General features: G+C 52.4%; 1 protein-coding gene across 1 annotated transcript in view; it reads left to right on the forward strand.

Annotated features, from left to right (window-relative positions):
* Positions 1-18,266, forward strand: part of CACNA1E (calcium voltage-gated channel subunit alpha1 E) — a 192,044-nt gene that overhangs the window by 40,697 nt on the left and 133,081 nt on the right. Inside the window, exon 2 of the mRNA XM_085312139.1 lies at positions 17,244-17,700. Coding sequence (XP_085168265.1) covers positions 17,270-17,700 — 431 coding nt within the window. The 5' untranslated portion in view covers positions 17,244-17,269. The remainder of the gene's footprint in view (positions 1-17,243; positions 17,701-18,266) is intronic.

Genomic DNA, 18,266 nt, shown 5'->3' on the forward strand with positions numbered 1-18,266 from the left:
CCACACTGCAAAGATGCTGACTGCTTGGAAATTTCTTCATGGTCGGATTGACAGTCTTTTGTGTTTTGTTTTGCTGGTGTTAACAAGCTTCACAGTTAAATGTTTGAGGACAGGCTTTCTAGTCAAAAATAAAAGACTGGCAAAAAGTACTTGGCCACAAGTGTGGATGGGGAGATTAGGGAGGAGCAGCACTGGGGTTTGCGTGGCTTCTCTGGGCAGCTGACTGACTGGTTTTGGAAAATGTGGGACATTTCAGGAGATGCAGTAAGGGCAAATTCTGTTAGTGTCCTCAGTGTGCTGGTTGTATTACAAGGAGGGAGATGTCTCTGCTGGAGACATGCTGGAGGTCAGATGCTGGAGACCTGGAGACATCCCAAGGCTGTGCATGATCAGCCTGGTAGGTGGCTCCTTTGCAGGGTATCTGCTTGGGTTTGTACATTGTGAATGAAGGGGACAGCCTGTATCCAGGAGCTGTTTGGCTTGAAGGTGTTCAGTGCCCTGACTGAAGGGATGCTGGTGCAGAGGGAAGGGGCAGGGTTGTRTGTCCATGTTATCTCACAGCCTGTCCCACTGTGGCTTCCTTGAGGAGGAACCCTCTGAGAACTGGAAGAGGAAGGGGTATGGGAAAGGGCAAGACACAGTTGCCTTCCTCTTTCAGAGCTCTAGAGTTATTTTACTAAGGAATAGGTTTCAGGCAATGAGAAAGATTGGGATGAGCTCAGCCTTTAGCCAGACCTGTTATATTTGCCTGGTAACTGATGCAGGTTAATGACCAGAGAAGGTCTGTGATGGTGGTGGCCGTGCTGGAGGCCTGTGGGTCAGTGCTGGTGCTCCACAAACAGCTCTTGGGATTGGCTGTGCAGCTGGAGAGTGTTAGAAACTTTAGCCTTGTGGTTTTGGGGAAACCATGRTGTTGCTGGAGAGCTGCTTCCTGCTCCAGCAAATGCCGTGACCTCAGTGCTGTCCATCTGGAGCAGCAGAGCTTTAGGTGCTGCCCATGCATTTCTAAAGGCTCTGCAGAGCGCAGGGTGCCTGAGCTGTGCTGCTGGGTGCTGCTGGGGCTCTGTGAGCCAGCACAGCAGCTGGAGATTGCGAGGTTTTGGGCACCCTCTGAGCCCAGCTGTGCCCTTCTGGGTGTTTACAGGCTTTAAACAACTCCTATTTCCAGCTGGGACCTCTGAAACCCTTTGGCCCTGTCAATGAGAGCAGTTTGTAGCGCACCCAATACCCACCCGTGCTGCCCGTATGGAGCAGGGTGCAGGCCTGCTGCAGCCTGCTCCCAAATCCCTGCTCCCTCTCCGTCTGGGCCGCGTTTGTGCGGCGCTCGCCACGCGGTGCTGGCGGGCGGCAGGCGTGCAGGGCTGGCACTGGGAGGACGGGCCCTCTGGGATGCGTTGGGTGAGGTGGACGGCCACGGATGCGCTTTGGCAAGGTGTCCGGACAGCTGAGCCGGCAGAGCGAGCGGCAGTCCCCAGAGCAGCTTGGCCGGGCTGCGGGCTGTGCGTTTCAACGCACAGATGGCGGCTCGATAAAGAGCCACGCGGACCGGAACAAATCGGGAGCCCGCGGCACGCCAGCCGTGTCGGGAGGGACCGTCTGGCCCGCTGCTGGCAGCAGGAGGTTGTGTGCGCTGCTCGGCCAGGTGCAGCCCTCCACTGCCCGTCCCTCCTCGGGCGCTGGGGACACGTGGTGTTTGCTGTAGCAGGGTGTTGTAGTACCGTGGGCAGTGGGACAGCTGTGGGCTTTTCTGTCTGCAGGCTGGAAAGTCTTGGCTAGTTTAGCCGTTTTCCAGGAGCTGTTCCCAAGTGGCAGCCTCTGCCCGGAAAGGAGACCGTTGAGCCCCAGATGCCCTTTAGTTGTGCATGTGATAACAGGCRGTGTGAGGCTGCCTTTAGTCTGTGCACTTCTCGATGAGCACCACTGCCCCGTTCTGAAACGGGGAAGGTTAGTGGAGCTGTGTATATCAAGGAAGGGATGCATCCTTGTGCAGCCGGGAGGAATCTGCTGCCAAATGAGGCTGCTGGAGGGGAAGAAAAACAGTGTGTTCCCAGGTGGTGATTCTGTGCTAGTGCGTCGAATGATGAGGTTTTAATATAGCAGCAAATAGACCAACAGACGTTGGAGGAAAGCTTGTAAGGGAAAGCGGGAACCCTCACAAGAGATTTTGTTGTCTGCTACACGCATGCATGTGGTTTAAAAATGGAAAACAAACTAGTCTAAACCTGGAAAATGAACTGATTTTAAACCCAAATATTCCAGGGGAGTTGCATTCAGCTTTAACCTTGCAAGGGCAGATGTTAGTGCAGAGCCCTCCTGAAAGACATGTATTCCTCTCTCCCGTTCAGGAGAGAGGAGAGCATGGGAAGGAGGTGGAGAGCTGGGGTCCACAAAAGATAGCTTCCTGGATCCCTCCTGTCTTGCAGAAATCTGCAAGCTGAGGAGTGCCTGGATGCAAAGGGTCATTGGCTCTTGATGCCATCAGCTGAGCTTCACATCTGCTCTTGTAGCCATGGAGTACTTAACAGAAATGCATCTTGGCCCCGCAGAGCTGGTGATGGGCGTCCTCCCCCTTCCCTGTGCAGAATGTGCTATTTTGGCAGAGGCTGTGGGCAGCGAGGGCAAAGGAGGCAGGGATGCTTGCGGTTAGGGGAGGGCAGGGGGAGAGGAGATGTGCTTGGAGCCACCCCCGTACCTGCAGCACTGAGAGCAGAGCCAGCAGGTAGGGATGCTGCTTTCTGCTTTTGCTCTTTCATGTCTTCCTTRGTCCATTCATGGGCTGGGGGAGGGGGTTTTGTGGCTGAAACGGGCCTGGGACAGAGGAGCACGTGGTGCTTTCTTGCCTCTGTTGGACATCTGTGGTGGAGATGGGTTTGAGGTGTCTGGGGATGCTCCTGCTGGTATTTTCCAGCAAGAGAGCATTGCCTGCTTTTCACCATAGTGTGATTTAGCAAGTTTGGCCTTTTGCAGAAGGAGCTTTGATTTCTGTAGGGCTGGGAAGCTGTTTGGGGAGTCTCCCTCAGCCAGGAGGGTCTGGAGGAACAGGCTAGCCTGAAAGCTGGTAAACCAGCACCGAAGGGCAGTAAGAGTGCTTGTCTAGCACCGAACCAAGGTACTGAAGGCAGGATTAATCCAGGCACCAAGGKACTGAAAGGAAAGGATTTATTTAACCGCTCCTCTTGCAGTGCGAGGAGCCCCTGTGATAAACAAGCAGCGCTGAAATGTCTCACTTGAACTCGCTGGTCCTGCTGAAGCTTACTGGGAGATGGTGCATGATTGGCATGGTAAAATCAATGGTTACAAACTATTTAGGGAGGAGAGGRAGGGAGGGATGCTGGCAGAAATAGCATTGCCTGTTTCCGAGTTGAGACTGACAGTGAGCAATGCCCCTGGCTGAGGGGCTGGTGCCCAACGGGAACGCACATGCCGTGGCGGTGGCAGTGTCAAGCCCTTGTTCCTKCTGCAGCACGGGGTGGCTGGTGCAGAAAGCGTGGGGAGGTGGGGGGAACTCCCCGGCGGGGTTTATCGGGGAAATGCAGGCTAGGTAACGTACACTGCCAGCACTCAGACATCCTCAAGATTTCTAAAAATTACAGATGGCAATTTGCTAGTGTAAAAAGAGCTGCATCCTGCCTGAGGAAGCTCCTTATTTGGCTTCCTGGCGATGGCGAGGGATTGATCGTAGGGCCAATGATTAGCAGTTGCTTACGCACTTTACAACGTGCAGTTGCAACGTGATCACGCATGTTTGCAAATATGGTAAAGTCCAAAATGCTAAATACACACACGATGCTGTAAAAAGGCCAATTTCATGATAGAGTTACGAGCTAATTCAGCCATCAGGATTCAGCTCAGTAGGAAGATGTGGATGACAAATGAAACAGTCGCACCGGGTGAGAGCAAAGCCCCTTCTAGCTGTCTGGTCTGCCTGTGGCTGGTCTGGTGGCTTAGCYGCTACTGTAGAGAGGGCATGGGCTGGATGGACCATGGGACGGGTGCGGGGCAGAGCAAGTGTGCTGTTAAAGCTTTTAGAAATAGGGCTTACTCCAGGATTTCCCTTTCCCTGCGCTTGGGGTGCACACCTAGGCACTGTGCAGGTGTAAATGTCCCATAAAGCAGCTGTCTGTCAGGAAGGTTTCGTCAGTATAAATTAGAGTAACCTGTTTGAGGGGGATGAAAAAAGCAGCTGTGAAATAATGCTGCAAAAAACCAGGAGAAGAATGGAGCCAATAGCAGTATTAACAGCTTGATGTCAGCAACTGTAGCAAACTGATAAAGGATGCGAAAGCAGAGCTCGCTGGCTGACAGGGCTAAATGAGTTTTCAGTGAAAGAAAAAAAACACTTCAAGCAGGAGAGGATTCTGACAGTAGCATGGTGGCTTTGCTTCTGAGCTGAAGTGCTGGAGTTGGTGCTGTGAACAGAGGAGACAAGGCAGGAAGAGGCTGGTAAGTGCTGTTGCTGCTGGGTTTTGGAGGAGATTTAGCACCAGGGAGAGCAGAAGTGGGAGCAGAGGCTCCTTGGAGATGAAGCACTGCTGGAAGGGGAGGAGACCGCCGAATGTGACTGAGGGCAAAAGAGCCACATCTGAAAGCAGGCCCTGAAAACATGCCCTGCTGCCTCTTGCATTCCCAGTGTGATGGGGGCAGACCTTCATTTTCAGCTTAAAAAATGAGCAGCTCTACTGGCTTCTACTGCTGCCGCATTGTGGTTTGTCCAGTGCGAAGTGCTGCTGCACCGAGTTTGTGGCATGGTGCTTCCAGCCTCCTGCGGGCAGCCTGGCCCCTTGGCGAGCCTGTGTTGTGCTCAGCCCCCAGAGGTTTGCCCTGGCCCAGACTGCTTGGATGAGGGAATGAGCCTGTGCGAAGGTAGGACACGAAGGCTGAGCCAGCAGCTTAGCAATGGGTGTGAAGGCTTGCAGTGCTCAGTGGTTGTCCTCTTGCCTGCAGCCAAATGATTTCCAGAAGTGCTAATATCTCATTTGGCACCTTAATGAAGTGGCTGGGTTTGTGCCTGGGCTCGTTTCTCCAGCTGCTTCCTGCGGGGTTCAGAAGAGCTCCTGTCTTTAGGAGCTGCCATGAAATAGCCACATTTTTTTTCTGAGCAATTTGCCTGGGTCATCCCCTAATGAAGAGAGAGGCCCTCTGCTCTCCTGGGTCCCCTGGGATTCCTTGGTTGTGTGTGCTGGGGTTCAGTGGGTGAGAAGTGGAGATTAGGCATGGGTAGAGCTGGTTTATTAGTCCTTGCCAATAAGGGGGGAAATGTGAAAGGTGCTGAAATGTGTTCTTAGCTCCTCATAAATATTTATCTATCTTGCCATCTTTTGTACTGCAGGAGGCGGAGGGATCAGTGAGAAACTGGGCTCAGGATGAACTGTGTGTGACAGCTGAAAAGAGCTCCTGAGAGGAGATGAGTGCAACGAGGAAAGGTTAGGAGATGTGGTAGGAAGTGGAGGAAGGGCAGGGCAGCTCTGYGAGGCTAGTCCAGGCCTCTGCCACTGAGCACCTTACCCTTCAAAGACCGGGGACGTTGGTTGCGTGCTGAAGAGTCCTTGAGACCTGGTCTGTGCATTTATGTTGATAGGCAAGAAGTACTTTTYTATTATCTGTTTGTCTTGAAATCACTCAAGCCAGGATAAGGTAAGATGCAAATGTAATTGCTGCTTTGCAACACGGAAGGTAAACAGGAAAATGTTATAGAGGATCTGGGCGAAGGAACAAAAAGAAAATGTCAGTCTCCTTCCCTCAAGATTAAGTCAGAAAGGTCTCACTTTGTTTCCTTAGTGATTTGGCATGATTTTGTAATCCTGATTGTGCCTGGGGCTGTCTTGTCCTGGACCTTGTGCTTGCAGGCTGGAACTGCTTTGGAAGGACCTCTCAGTGCTGCAGGTCAGCTCTTACAGCGTTGTGCAAGTATCCTGCAGGGCAGGGTGGACTTTCTGTCTCCTCTTCCTTTCTTCATGAAATTTGTTCAGGCGTCTTCCTTCTTCCCTATCCAAAATAAGCATTGCCCCCCACCCCAGGCTGATGCAGACTGTTTACCCAGGCTGTGTACACTCTTTCCAAGACTGAAACAGTTGACTCCAGTACCTTGCTGGACAGGCAAGAATGTCCTCCACTCTGTTCTCGATAAGGGTCTGTTCTGCTCTTTCTAGCAAGAGAAGTGAGAAACTTGTTGCTTGGAGAGGAGGGTGAAGGCTTGAATGCAGGGCTGTGATCAGGCTACTGTCCTGATGCCGGGACCTCAGGCCTCTCCAGACTGGCCCAGCACAGAGGGAGAAAGGAAGGTTTGGAGGGGGGAGAGGGGGAACCCAGTTCATTCTTTTTGGCACATACAATAAGACCTTTTCAGCAAGTCTTCGTATGTAAGTCAAGAAAGAATAAAGCCTCCTGTCGCTCAGCTTTAAAGCATCTTGTTGTTTTAAMCTCTCAGGGGTGCTCTGACTCCTTCTGCCATGAACTTGATCTTTGCATGATCTTATAATTGCCTTTGCAGGTCTATTAAGTAATGACACACACTGTGGTTTGTGAGTCACCTTTGGTGAAAGCACCATTGGAAATGAGAACTTATTCTCCGTGGCTTTGCCAGGTTAAACAAGGATTTTGTTACTGTTAATTTTATTAGTGGTGTGGTAAATGGCTTGGAAGGAAGAAAGGCAGTCTAAAAAGCTGCCACAGATCCACTGGAGATTAAATGCAAGTAGGAGACCCAGAAAGCTAGCCCCAAGAGATGGTTGCATCTCTGTGGGATGTTACCCTCCTGTGGAGGCTATAGTCTTGCAGGGCTATGCATGTGTCAGGCATTTCCTAGCTAAACCAGAGATTTCTACAGACAGTGTGGAGCTGGTGTTGAAGGGTCATATGTTGGCAATGCCAGTGRTGTTTCAGATGCTGTTTGGACCATGACTCTTCCTTTGAGGAGCTCAGACTGAGCAGTTCCCAAGCTTTGTGGTCTGTATTGACCATGTGCATTCAGCCTGCTGTGGCATGGGGGGAACAAATTTCTTCTGGGGGGATTCGTAGGAGGCCTGGATGCTCCATGGCCGCTTGTGTTTTTTCCCATCTATTTATTTTAAATTTTCTATCAATGGTATCAGGTTAGAGTTTATATCCTGCACTAAATCTAGCACTCTGTTCTGTTTGCCCTCATATTTCAGGTGCTTTAGGGAGAAGTGAATAGCAAGGCCTGGCTAGGCTGGATTCTGCTAACAGTGTTTGAGATTTGCCTACATTTTTTTTCTGTTGCACAGCAGCTTCTCCTACAACATCCTGACCCAGGTTGTTTTCTTCTGTTCCTCTCCAGCCCCCTGGCAATTTTTGCACTTGTTTTGGGGATGAAGATGACGGGGACCGATGGTCAACCCTGTCATGCTTTGTCTGCTTTGAAACAAGGTATTTCAGGCAGAGTTATCAGGCTGAACCATTTCCTCTCCTGCTGGGACTGCAAGAGCAGCCCTGTGAGTACAGAGATGCTTTCCTCCTGTCCAGATTCCCAGCACTTTGGCTACAGCTGTGGGGCGAGTGGTCCTTGAGGTGGGGAGGCAGGACACCCTGCAGAAGGAGAGCTGTGAGATATGTTGAGCCAGCACTGCTGTTGCTTGCTTATTAAAGCATGAACCTGTGCTCTCCTTGGAGCTGGTGATGCTCTGCCTGTGCCTACCTGAATGTGCTGGCTCTTGGCTTGCTGAATATCCAGGGAAGCACAGGCTGTGCTGTGGAGATGCTGCTCTCCTGGTGCTTATGGTTGAGAGGGGGACAGGTTTTGAGGCCCTTGTGGTCAGGGCTGTCTGCATACACATGTGTTAGTGCAGTGTCAGCCATCTGCCCTGCATCACGCATGTGACAGCCCAGCAAGGGTGGTTGTGCCTGTCCTAGGAAAACCCCTTTCCCATGGGAACTGAATGGAGGAGGGCGGTATGATTTCCTTGCCCCTGGGAGGGTTRCAGCCTGCACTCCTGTGCAGCAGCAGAGGTGTATTCCTGAAGGATGGCCTTGTGATTACAGATGGAAATTATCTTTTGGTGTCCTGACTCTGCCTTCATTTGGGAAGCAAACTCCTGGTGGCACGCTCTCTGATTATGTGTATGCATAGCTCCAAACAGCAGTGTTTTCTGGACACTGCTGTCACATAAATCACTGCTTTCTTTTCTGTGCCCCTTGTGTTGTTCCTGGTGATGAGCTCAGTCCTATGCTGTTAGCAGAACAGCCATRCTGGGTTAGGTACTTGCTCTCTCAGGTTTCCAGTGCATGTTTCCTGTGCCTTTTGGGTGGAATTGGGGTGCCTGATGGGGATCAGAATTTGCATGGGGCTGGTATGGTGGTGGGTCACAGCCATGTGAGTGTGATGCTAGTGTGGTAGGGTGTGCTGACAGCTCTACTTTGCCTTGAAACACAAGTTATCTGCCTGTCTGTTGTCACTGAGGGACTGTCAGGAGCGTCTGGAAGAGAAGAGCTGAGATGGTCTCTAAAGATCATGTTGCAACAAAGAAATTGGGAAGTGGATCCTTTGCAGGGCAGGCTTCCCAGGTACTGGGACACCTTGCTGGCCAGGTGTGACATTAGCCAGTCCTCAAACCGTTGGGTCTGGCCAGCTGAAGTTCTGTCTTGCTGCACCCTCCAGCAGCCTCTTGCCAGCTGACCTGAAAGCCTGCTGGGCTACCAGAAGCTGCAGCCAGCCTTTCTGCTCTTGAGATGGGGTCCAGCTCCCCCRTAGTCTCTGGCTCTCCTGCATCTCCACGCTGGAGACGAAGGGCTGATTTCCTTGACATACATATTTATATAAATAATAGTGGGGTGGTTTAACACTTGCTCTTAAAGGAAAGATGAGATAATTTCATGTTTTGATATTCTTAAAGCTGATTTCCTTGCAAGTGGTGCTCTGTGGGACTGTGYTGCAGGGAGAGTGTTTCTCTGGCTCTGCAAGGCAGTGCCTCTGCTCCTTGGGAAGGATGAACAGCAGTGGGGAGCGCTGCAAGAGGAAGGCAGTTGCTCACATCTTAAGGATTGAGGTGGGGTATGTGCAGCAATGAAAGCAAGTAAGGGCTTTACTGTGGCCTGGGAAAWGTGCAGTTTCAGCTCTTGCTGACGGTGGCTCCAGCAGAGCATTATGGCTGTTTGATTTACCTGTTTCGAAGGCAGGCCAGAGGAAGAAGGCTTGGCTGCTCCTGAACCCTTTGCACTTACTGCTAAAACACCTCGCCTGGAAATGCTGGGGGACCTGGATCTCTCTGGTTCTGCTGCTGCGTGGCCTCCCCGTGCCCCAGCTGGGCACAGGCAGAGCCATCTCCCTGCTGCTGTTCACACCCTCCTACCCATTATGGGCTGCTCTTGCAATGGAGTAGTTTCCCCGTGAGATGCCCCTAGTTGGGGTGGTCCCAAGCAGGAGCCTGGTGGTCCCAAGCAGGAGCCTGGTGGTCCCATCTAGTAGACTAGGCTCAGCGCAGCATTTCCTGAGGAATCAGTGGTGCTGAGCCTAGGGAAGCAGGTGACTGGAGAGAGCTGTCTGTTGGCTTGCGTGCATGAGACACAAACCCTGCTGCATCAGAACTAAGGCCTCCCAAGGTGGTCTGATGTCTAGTGTCATAGCTGCTCCTGGCCAGAAGCAGCCCGGGAGTATTTGGAGTGGTTCTTTCCTCCAGCTGATCTGTATGCAATTACTCCAGCACCCTTCATTGTAGTGTCTCAGTGCTGCCTTGTGTAGGCCAGAAAACAGTTTATTAYATGTGAGTGTATGGTGAAAATTTAACATGCGCCCTGAGAAACCAGTAAAGCAGATCCTTTGGTTTTGCATGGTGCCTCTGCCCTGACACAGTTGCCTGCACAATGCTGCCTTTCCTCTGTCTCCTGTATCACAGGGGTGTTTGACCTAACCCTCGTAGTACTGGCATTTGCACCTTTTTCTGAGTGTAAGAATGGAGCTAGGGAGCCTTTGCCTGTTAGTTCTCCCCCTCCCACTGTCTTTGCTGGTAACACGCTAAGYTTGTGTGGGATGCAAGACTGGCTATTGCTGGCAGAGGTGAAGCAGGACGAAGCCCAGGTGTGCATGGCTCCAGCCAGGCAAAGCTCCTAGTGTAGACCTGCTTATGGCAGTGAAATGTGCTTAGAGTAATGCAGAGACTTTATCCTGCTGACACCTCTGCTGATGCTATGCCCTCCCTAGAGCGTTTTAGCTGGACCACATCCTGGGGATGCTTCAGTGTATCAACAGTCTGGGTGCCAGCAAACTTCTCCCGGGAACAACCAGCTTTACAACCACTCAGGCAGGATGCTGGTACCCCTGTCCTGTGCAGACCAAGTCATGGTACAGAAATGGAGTGAGGTGGAGGGGCTTGGGAAGGAGAACCTTGTGTTTCAAGCTTGAGTTATGCTTGCCCACTGCTGCTGCCTCACTGTTGCAAGGGGAAGCATGTGTGGCGGGAGAAGCAGAGTAACAACAAGCAGGAGAGGAGAGCTGTGAGGATGAATCACTTGCTTTTGGAGTCCATCTGTTGCTGTTTGGGGTGCTGAATCTCTTCCTGTTGCTCTGAGGCTTGTTGCTTTGCCTTGTTAAGTGATCATCTTTGCTTTTCTCTCCTCCCTCCTTGACTGGGAACTGAATCTGCAACTCTGGGTAAGCACTACTTGGCAGAGAGGCAGTTGCCATTTGCTTATTCCAAAAAATAAGTGGCCTCTGCAGCCAGAGAGGCAAGGGAGTGGGGCAGGAAGGAGGGAGTGTGGATCTGAGGTATTCAAAATCCTTCAGGAAGGATGGGGAAGGGGACCGAGCTGTCCATGCACATGAGCTCACAGACTGGTGAACAGTGCTCCCAAAGCTTGAGTCTGTCCCAAGCTCAGACCTTCCATCTTCTCAAGAAGCATGGGAAGATGTGTGTCCCTCTCCCTGCTTTTGTGGCTTGTGGGAGGTGCTGGAGGTCAGTGTTGAGGGARTCTAACCCTGGGGCCACCTGGATGTCCTTGTCCCACTTGGCCAGATGTGGCAGACTAGTGGTGTCAGGTGGAGATTAGCCTTTGCCTGACCTGTGTATCATTAAGCATTTGCTACTTTAACTCTCAGGGTTTGGCAAAGATTATTCAGATAATGGTTGCAAGAGCTTGCTGAGCTCTTTAAGTGCTCAGCATAGTTATTAAGGTAATACACAGTTGGCTAAAGACTTGATTGCTGCCATTGTAACACAAACATACACAGAGAAACCCCCTAAAAGGAGTTTCCTTTTACTAGGTCAGCAGTGCTGCTGGGAGCTTATTTATCATTGTAGCTTTTTATTTTTAATCAGGCGCTAAAAATAAAAATCAAGTATGTTGTGAAAGTCTATGGTCTGCCGTCTGCAGAGGATGTGCTCTCTGTTGGGGGGCAGCTCCCTTGACCTTGGAGTGCAATTTGGGTTGATACCTCAAATAACTGGACCAGGTCACCTGGCAGGGCATAGTTGTCGAAATTTCAAGGATGCTGCAGAAGGACCCAGGCTCATGTAGTCTTCTGTCACTCATCCCACACCACTGAGGTGTGGAGAGCCAGCTGTTGTGCCCATCTCCAGCAATTCCCCTCTACCGGTGAATCTTGACACATGCACTTTATGGAAGGTCAGAGCTCGTTTGCTGAACAAAATCAGGTAAGTCCCTTAGCTGTGCAGTGCCTTTGCASAGGTGCTTCCTCCAGTTGATCCTTCCATTTTAAATAGCTGAATGTTTTCCTGCTGCTTGATCCTTGGAAAGGTTGTYCTTATGGTTGACAGGATAGAAGTTAACACAACTTGCATATGATTTCAGCCCATGTTGATGTACAGGCTGTACCTGACCGGGCTGGGAAAGTGGTAGATGCTTGCTCTGTTGTCCCTCTTACGCCATGGTAATCCTGGTACAGGTGGGATGGCTGGCTTGTTGAGCGTGATCTGCAGCCACCTCTAATGAGCTCTGTTAAACAGGGCTTTTCAAGGCTGTTGAGCTCTGGCTGGGTGTTTTCACAGCTGGGTGCYCCATGTCCTCAAGTATCCTATGGATTGTGCCCCTGAGCATGGTGCTGTGGGGCCGGGGCGTGCTGTAAGCATTGTGCTCGCTTGACAAGTTGAGCACAAGGGCCAATGCTTTAGCACTTGAATATATGGTTGTCTTCAAGTTCAGTTTTGCTCCCAGAACCCTGCAGCTATGATTTTTTCTGCATGACTTCTCTGTGTCAGGGGCAAGCAGTAAGTTTCCTGGCTCCTGTTACTTTTGGATCAAAATTTGTGAGTTAAGAGYCTCCAGAAACTTCATTGTCTGGTAATGAGAACCTCTTACGTGTCACAAAAGCAGCTGTTCCTTGACTTTTGTGTATTAAAGCAAATAAATGAGCTGTTGCTATGCAGTAACGTCCTTTTGTGCCATAGCTTTCCTACTGCTTGTGGTGCAGTTGGGTGAGCGGGCAGCAGTGGGGCTCCCTGTCCCTCCCCCCCAATACTCTGATCTGGGTCATGCTCTGGCCCTGTCCCAGTGCTGGTGGGCTGCAGGCCCTGCACTTGCATGYGTGCCCAGGTCCTGCTGCCAATGCAGGGGGTGATATGCACCTCAACGGAGTCACCAAGTAGAAAACTGCCTGTTAGTCACTGTATGGCCTCATCTGGGGGTGGGGGCGAGGAGGGTGCTGCAAAGGCACCAGGAAGCTGCTGTTAGCAGGGTTGGAGATGGGCATGTGGTGGGAATTTGCAGTTYTGCTTCCTCCAAACCCTGAAGCGTGTTAAGAGATTTGGGTTCGTGTGACTTAGCGTGCTGCCAGTCTGCACAAGTGCCTCTTGTTTGTGGAGGGCAAGAGCATTTAGGCAGTTTGTGCTTGAGAAAGTCAGTTAACTTCTTTCTCCCTCACCCTAGATCACACAGGGAACTAACTGATCACGGTAGCTTGACACGTGGCTCYCCCAAGCAGTGCTAATTTCTCTACCCATGAGACTTTGTTGCATTTTTATTAACTGTCATTATTTTTTTTCCCTTGTGCTGATCTGGATGAGTTAGCCCTGTCCTGCCCTGATGACAAACCAGCTGCTTCTGCTGTGTTAGAGGTAGGGACACACTTTTGTTGGAAGTTAGAGGCAGCAGTGTCTGTCTGGTTTCCAGGTGGTTGTGTCTGATTTTTGTCTGAACCTGCAAACCTATCTAAGGAGTGTAATTGTGTGAATTGGAAAACACTGAGCTGCAAAACCATTTTCTGCCTGCCTATTGACGGGGAGTTGTGCAACAAAGACAGAGTTTATCCCTACACAAACGCTGGCTTACAGTYGGAAGGATTTGGAAGCATGAGTATACACCTGAACTGTCATTAAGCAAAGCCCAAGGCAGTCAACCCGCAGTGCAGTCCCACTTCCCACTGTGGCTGCTGCGCCGGCGGTTTCTGCATGCAACGGGGAAGAAAATGCTTCCTTCCACATCTACTTTGGTTTCTAGTGGCTATAAAGCTGTAGATTTACACTGACAGATCGTAAAATAGCTCTATAATTTCAAAATTAGCCACAAGTTGGCTTGACACAGGTTTCACTTTTGTGGGAGGAAGGGCTTGCAATTAAACAGCAGAAGCGGAGTTACATGGACGAATGTTTTTCCCACTAACTTGGATTTTGTATAAAAATAAAGTCAGTTTGTTTTCAGTGCAGGGTGGGGGGAAGCAAAGACTGAGGAGGCAAGCTACCTTCCTGCAGATGCACTTGTGTCAGATGCTTTCACGTGTTCTGCCTGGCATCCTGCAAGCACCCTTGTTAGCATGTAGCCTCRTCGGTTTTCCTTAACAAAATGTTCTGGCATCCTCCTGTCTCTGCTTGTCACTTCTTTGAAGGCAACGTGGCTCGTTCTGCTGGCAGCGTGAGCCCTTTGCTCTGCGAAGGCAGAGCTGATTATTTCTATTTATTTCCTTAAACTTTCTCAGCACTTAATTTGATCGTTCTACTTGATCCTTTCACTTGTCTCCCGAGCCTGGCAGTAGCCGCTATGCAGCTTTGTGAAACGTGTTCCTCGAGCAACTTGAGCCTGATGGGAGACGCGTGGGGAGGTGTGAGGAAAACCTGTGTCTACAAAGACCTTGGACTGGCTGTAAGGATGTCTTCTCCTTTGGTCTTAGTTAATTGTGCCACAACTACAAAGTGTTCTCCTGCACCCTATGGGGCTGGGGGGGACGTTATTCCTGCTGCTGGCGGGGTTATTTTGTGCACACGTTAATTGTCGCAGTCTGCTCTTGCATCTTTTTTCACTGGGGGCCAGCAGCCGATGTGTTGCCGGTTTCTGCTGTGAAAGTTGGTTTTGGTGCCCGCGGTTTTAAGGGGGAGTCTGGAAGCAGTTCTTCCCTTGCCTGTGTCTTGGTTGCTGCCGGCACGGCGCCCTGCTTCTCCTCCTGCCGCTCGGCTGCCAGCCGCTTTGTTGCAGAAACCTGGAGCGCTTGTGCGCGAGAGCTRCTTATTCTTGTTTTCCCCCTGCCCAAGTGAATGCTCTGGAAAGGGCTGCAAAACAGCTGTAATAAATCAGAGTGGCAGGACTAGGACAGGGGAAGGGAAAAACTGAGTGAAGCCACATAGAAGGAAAAAGCTAAGGTGGGAAAACGAAAATCTGCTAAGGTACCCAAAACCGAATTGAAAAATGTCTCTTAAAAATGTGGTAAGCATAGTAATGCAGTGAAGAATCTGTTTATAGCTTACGCTATGAGCAGCCAAACTCTTCTTACCAATGTGCTAACTGGTTTGCTGAGGCTCTTAACGGTGGTTGCTTTTTTTTTCTGGAAAACTTGCCAAAGGGAGAGTATCCTTTTGAGCCAGGCAGATTTAATTCTGGGGGCTGTCTGGTAAATTTAGATAATTTGTATTTGTGGTGCAGCATCACAGATGAGCCCCATCCCATTACGACGTGGGGGGTTTTGTTCACCGTAACGATGTTCCCTCTCTCTCCGATGCGGAGCCTGCTGTTGCGCTCRTGTGCGAGGCTTACTCGGTTTCATTTCTCGTGCATCTGTTCCCTAACATGTGAAGCAAAATCATTTGTGTGATGAAGGGTGCACCCGAGTGTCCCCCTCTGCCCAGCTGGTTGCTGCCAGCTGAGTGCYCTGGCAACTGTCCCTGCTCCTGCCTGCTTTGCTGCAAGCGAGATGTTCAGGTGCATCCCTGCATATCTCCAAACACTGCACCAAAAAGGTGGTGAGATGACTGATGTGCTTAATGTGCTATGTTAGTGCCATGTTTGGGGGGGTTAATTTCTCCTTTAGTTCTTTCAGGTGTTTCCCTTGCCCTCTTCTCAATGATTTAGCTATTAAGAGCCATGGTGAGAACATGTTGCCCTGCTCTTCCCTTGGCCCCCTTTTTTCCTCTTTCTAGTCTTGGGGAAGCACGTATGCCATGCCAAGAATAGTCCCCTTCCTCGTGGCCTGCAGCATCTCCTGTAGCAACAGTGTCCTGAATAAAGAATTTCCTCTGTTCTTCTAAGCAAGAATTCAGCATTTCACCGCGATGAGACTTTATGGGGCACGTTGTCAGACAACAGCATCTTGCTGAGCTATTTTGATTAGCTGAGGAGCAGCATCTCTGGCAATCTTCCTGTGCCTTTTCTATGTTGTATGGCTCCCAAATCAGAACTGCGCTGGTATTTTGGTCCTGCTGACATCCACTGTGCTGGTTCTGTGTTCRGGAGGGGATGGCTGTCGTAAACAGTCTCCTAAGAGTCTGCTGCAGAGGCGGCCGTCTGCCTCTGCCAGCCTGTCTGACAGTCAGAGCTTGAACGTGGGGCTGGAGGATGGTACAGGTCCTTTGGCAAGGGACACCTGTGTTCTCAGCTGGTGTGAGATGGAGCATGGGACACTGCTAGGTCTTATTTGCCTGCTTTGTGGACAGGTTGGTGCTCAAATCACCCAYGATGTTTCCAGCCTGTGCTGTAGAGCATCCTGACAGAGCTGTAGAAATGCCGCCTTCTTTCTTCAGTGGTTTCCGTTTCCAGCCCAGGTTRCTTCCTGGGCTACTTCACACCTCCTGGCCACAGTCCTTGGGACAGGTGGAGAGATGGTGCTGAGTGGCAGCTTCATCTCACCGGCTGGCTATGCACCATCTGAACCTGCTTTTTGTTACCCCAGCTGTGGGTTTGCGKGAGGCTCTGGGTGGGGGGAACAGGGATGTTTTTGGGTGGGAACAGACACCTCTTGGGCAGAAAGCTGCTGGGCTTGTTCATGCTTGACTCTGCCTCTAGAAGCACAGAGTGAGGACAGGGGTAGCTCCTGTGAGCGCACCCAGCCCCTTCAGGCACAGGGTCTTTTCAAAAAGCCCTGCTTGCCCCCTGCATAGACACCCCTCGCCCGTTTGGTGTCAGGGCCCTATCTGGCAGGGCCTGCTGAGCAGGGAGCAACCGGGGTGCTGCATGGGGGAGCGCAAAGCCTGGGAAAGAGATGGTGCATGGTGCTGGCATGGCGTGTGGGGCCTTGGACAGCCCCACGTGCCGCCGCAGCAGGTGCCCACAGGCCCTTGGGCAGCGCCGTGCGCGGCCCCCCGGGTTGCTGACGCAGCCTGCCTGGGTGGCAGCGCCGGCTGGGCACGGCGCGAGGGCACTGCACCATCTGCCGGCGCGCGCGGCGCCTGCATCCCTTGGCTTCTCGGGCTGCGCCAGCCGCCGCCTCCAGCCGGTGGGCGAGTGGGGTGGGCTTCAGCGTCCCGCCTGCGGGCGAAAGCACAGCCGAGGCTGTTACGGCTGGCCCTGCCCCGGCTGCGCTGCGGGCGGGCCGGCTGCGAGCTTGTACCCCTGGCACGGCCGAGGGTGCTCCTCCGCCTTTCTGCTCTCCCTCTTCTTCTTCCTCTTTCCATCCCCACCAGGCAAAGACACCTCCGGAAGTGCAAAGCAGACGTGATTTGACCCAGGTCTCTTGAGTCTCTTTTCCCACATGTGAGACCCTGTGGTCTGGCCACGGGCAGCTGCAGTGAGTGAGGAGCTGTGCTGCAGGCTCCCCAGGCCCTTTGGGGGCCTCTGTGTGGTGCTGCCCCCATCCCATGGCCTCGCTCCTGCTCCGTGCCGTGGTGGGGACAGAGAGCCATGGGTGCAGGGGTGCCYGAAATAGGAGGAAAGCAGTGACACAGGAGGCCCCAACCAAGCCTAGGGCTGAGTCTAGCGTGCCAGGTGCCCGGATCGAGGACTAGCACAGCAAACCCATGAGAAACAGGTTTGGCAGCAGGCCCTGGGAGGATGGGRGGGAGCAGAGGAGCAGGGCAGGGGTGTGCGATTCTGGAGCAAAACCCTGAGTCTCCCCTGTCTGTCTTGTGCTCCTCTAGAGTGATGAACTGCAACAGCACCAAGGATGCTCAGACTCGGCACGTGCTCCCTCAGCGCTCACATGCTCCCCGAAGCCAGCGCCCTGGCGCCGGGCAGGGCGGCTGAGCTGGGCGCCGGCTCCCAGCGCTATGTCCTGGCCCTGCCCGAGGAGGAGACGTGGCGCAAGCATCGGCTCGGCCTCATGCAGACCACCCAGTCCTGCAACCTGCTGGAGCCCGAGAGCCTGGCGGACGCGTTGGTGTCGCGCGCAGCCAGCTTCGACGCCCTCTACGAGCCGCGGCCCCGGGATGCCGAGGCCGGCAGCACCTTCGACCTGGGCCTCGGCCAGTACATCCCCGTGAGCCCGGATGTTATCAAGCGCCGGCGAGGCGGGCTGATTGAGCAGAGGGACATCATCAAAGCGCACGAGGCTCACAAGATGCAGAGCACGCCTCAGGCACGGAGGAAGGAGTGGGAGTAAGTACCGGAGAACCCCCAGCCCAGGTGGGCAGCCAGTGGGAGCAGTCCCTGCTTCGGGTCCTTCGCTGTGACGGTGGCTCTGCAGACCTGCAGAGCTGGGGGGGCACGTAGGGCAGCCGGCTGGGCTGGTGGCAATAGGTGCCACACCGTGGAGCAACCAGCACCAGCTGCGCTAAACCTCCTGCTGTGCCTGAACTGGGCTATTTTCCCCCCTGCTGCCAAGGCTGATGTTGGAAGACACGAAACCTTCTGCGACAAGGGGGATAAGATTTCTTTTTCTTTCTTTTTCTTTCTTTTTTTTTCCCTTATTTACCTCTTCCCCCAACCTTTTCTGGGTCCTTTTAACTCCTTGTTTTCTCAAGTGTGCTGTAAGCATGGTCCCCTCTGCTGGTGCTGGCCTGCCCTGTGTCCTGCAGCTCTGCCCTCCAGGGTCCCCTCTGTTCCTGCTGTTACCTGCCAGTGCTCTTCCTGTCCTTGCCCTGGGGCTCGGCACGCCTGGGCAGGCTCTCGCGGTGCTGGGGTTTCTCAGCCATCTGGATTATGTTATTTTGCTCAGGGGGTGA

The sequence above is a fragment of the Rhea americana genome, unplaced genomic scaffold (genome assembly GCF_003343005.1).
Source record: "Rhea americana isolate MKP2758 unplaced genomic scaffold, rheAme1 scaffold_358, whole genome shotgun sequence".
Taxonomy (NCBI): domain Eukaryota; kingdom Metazoa; phylum Chordata; class Aves; order Rheiformes; family Rheidae; genus Rhea; species Rhea americana.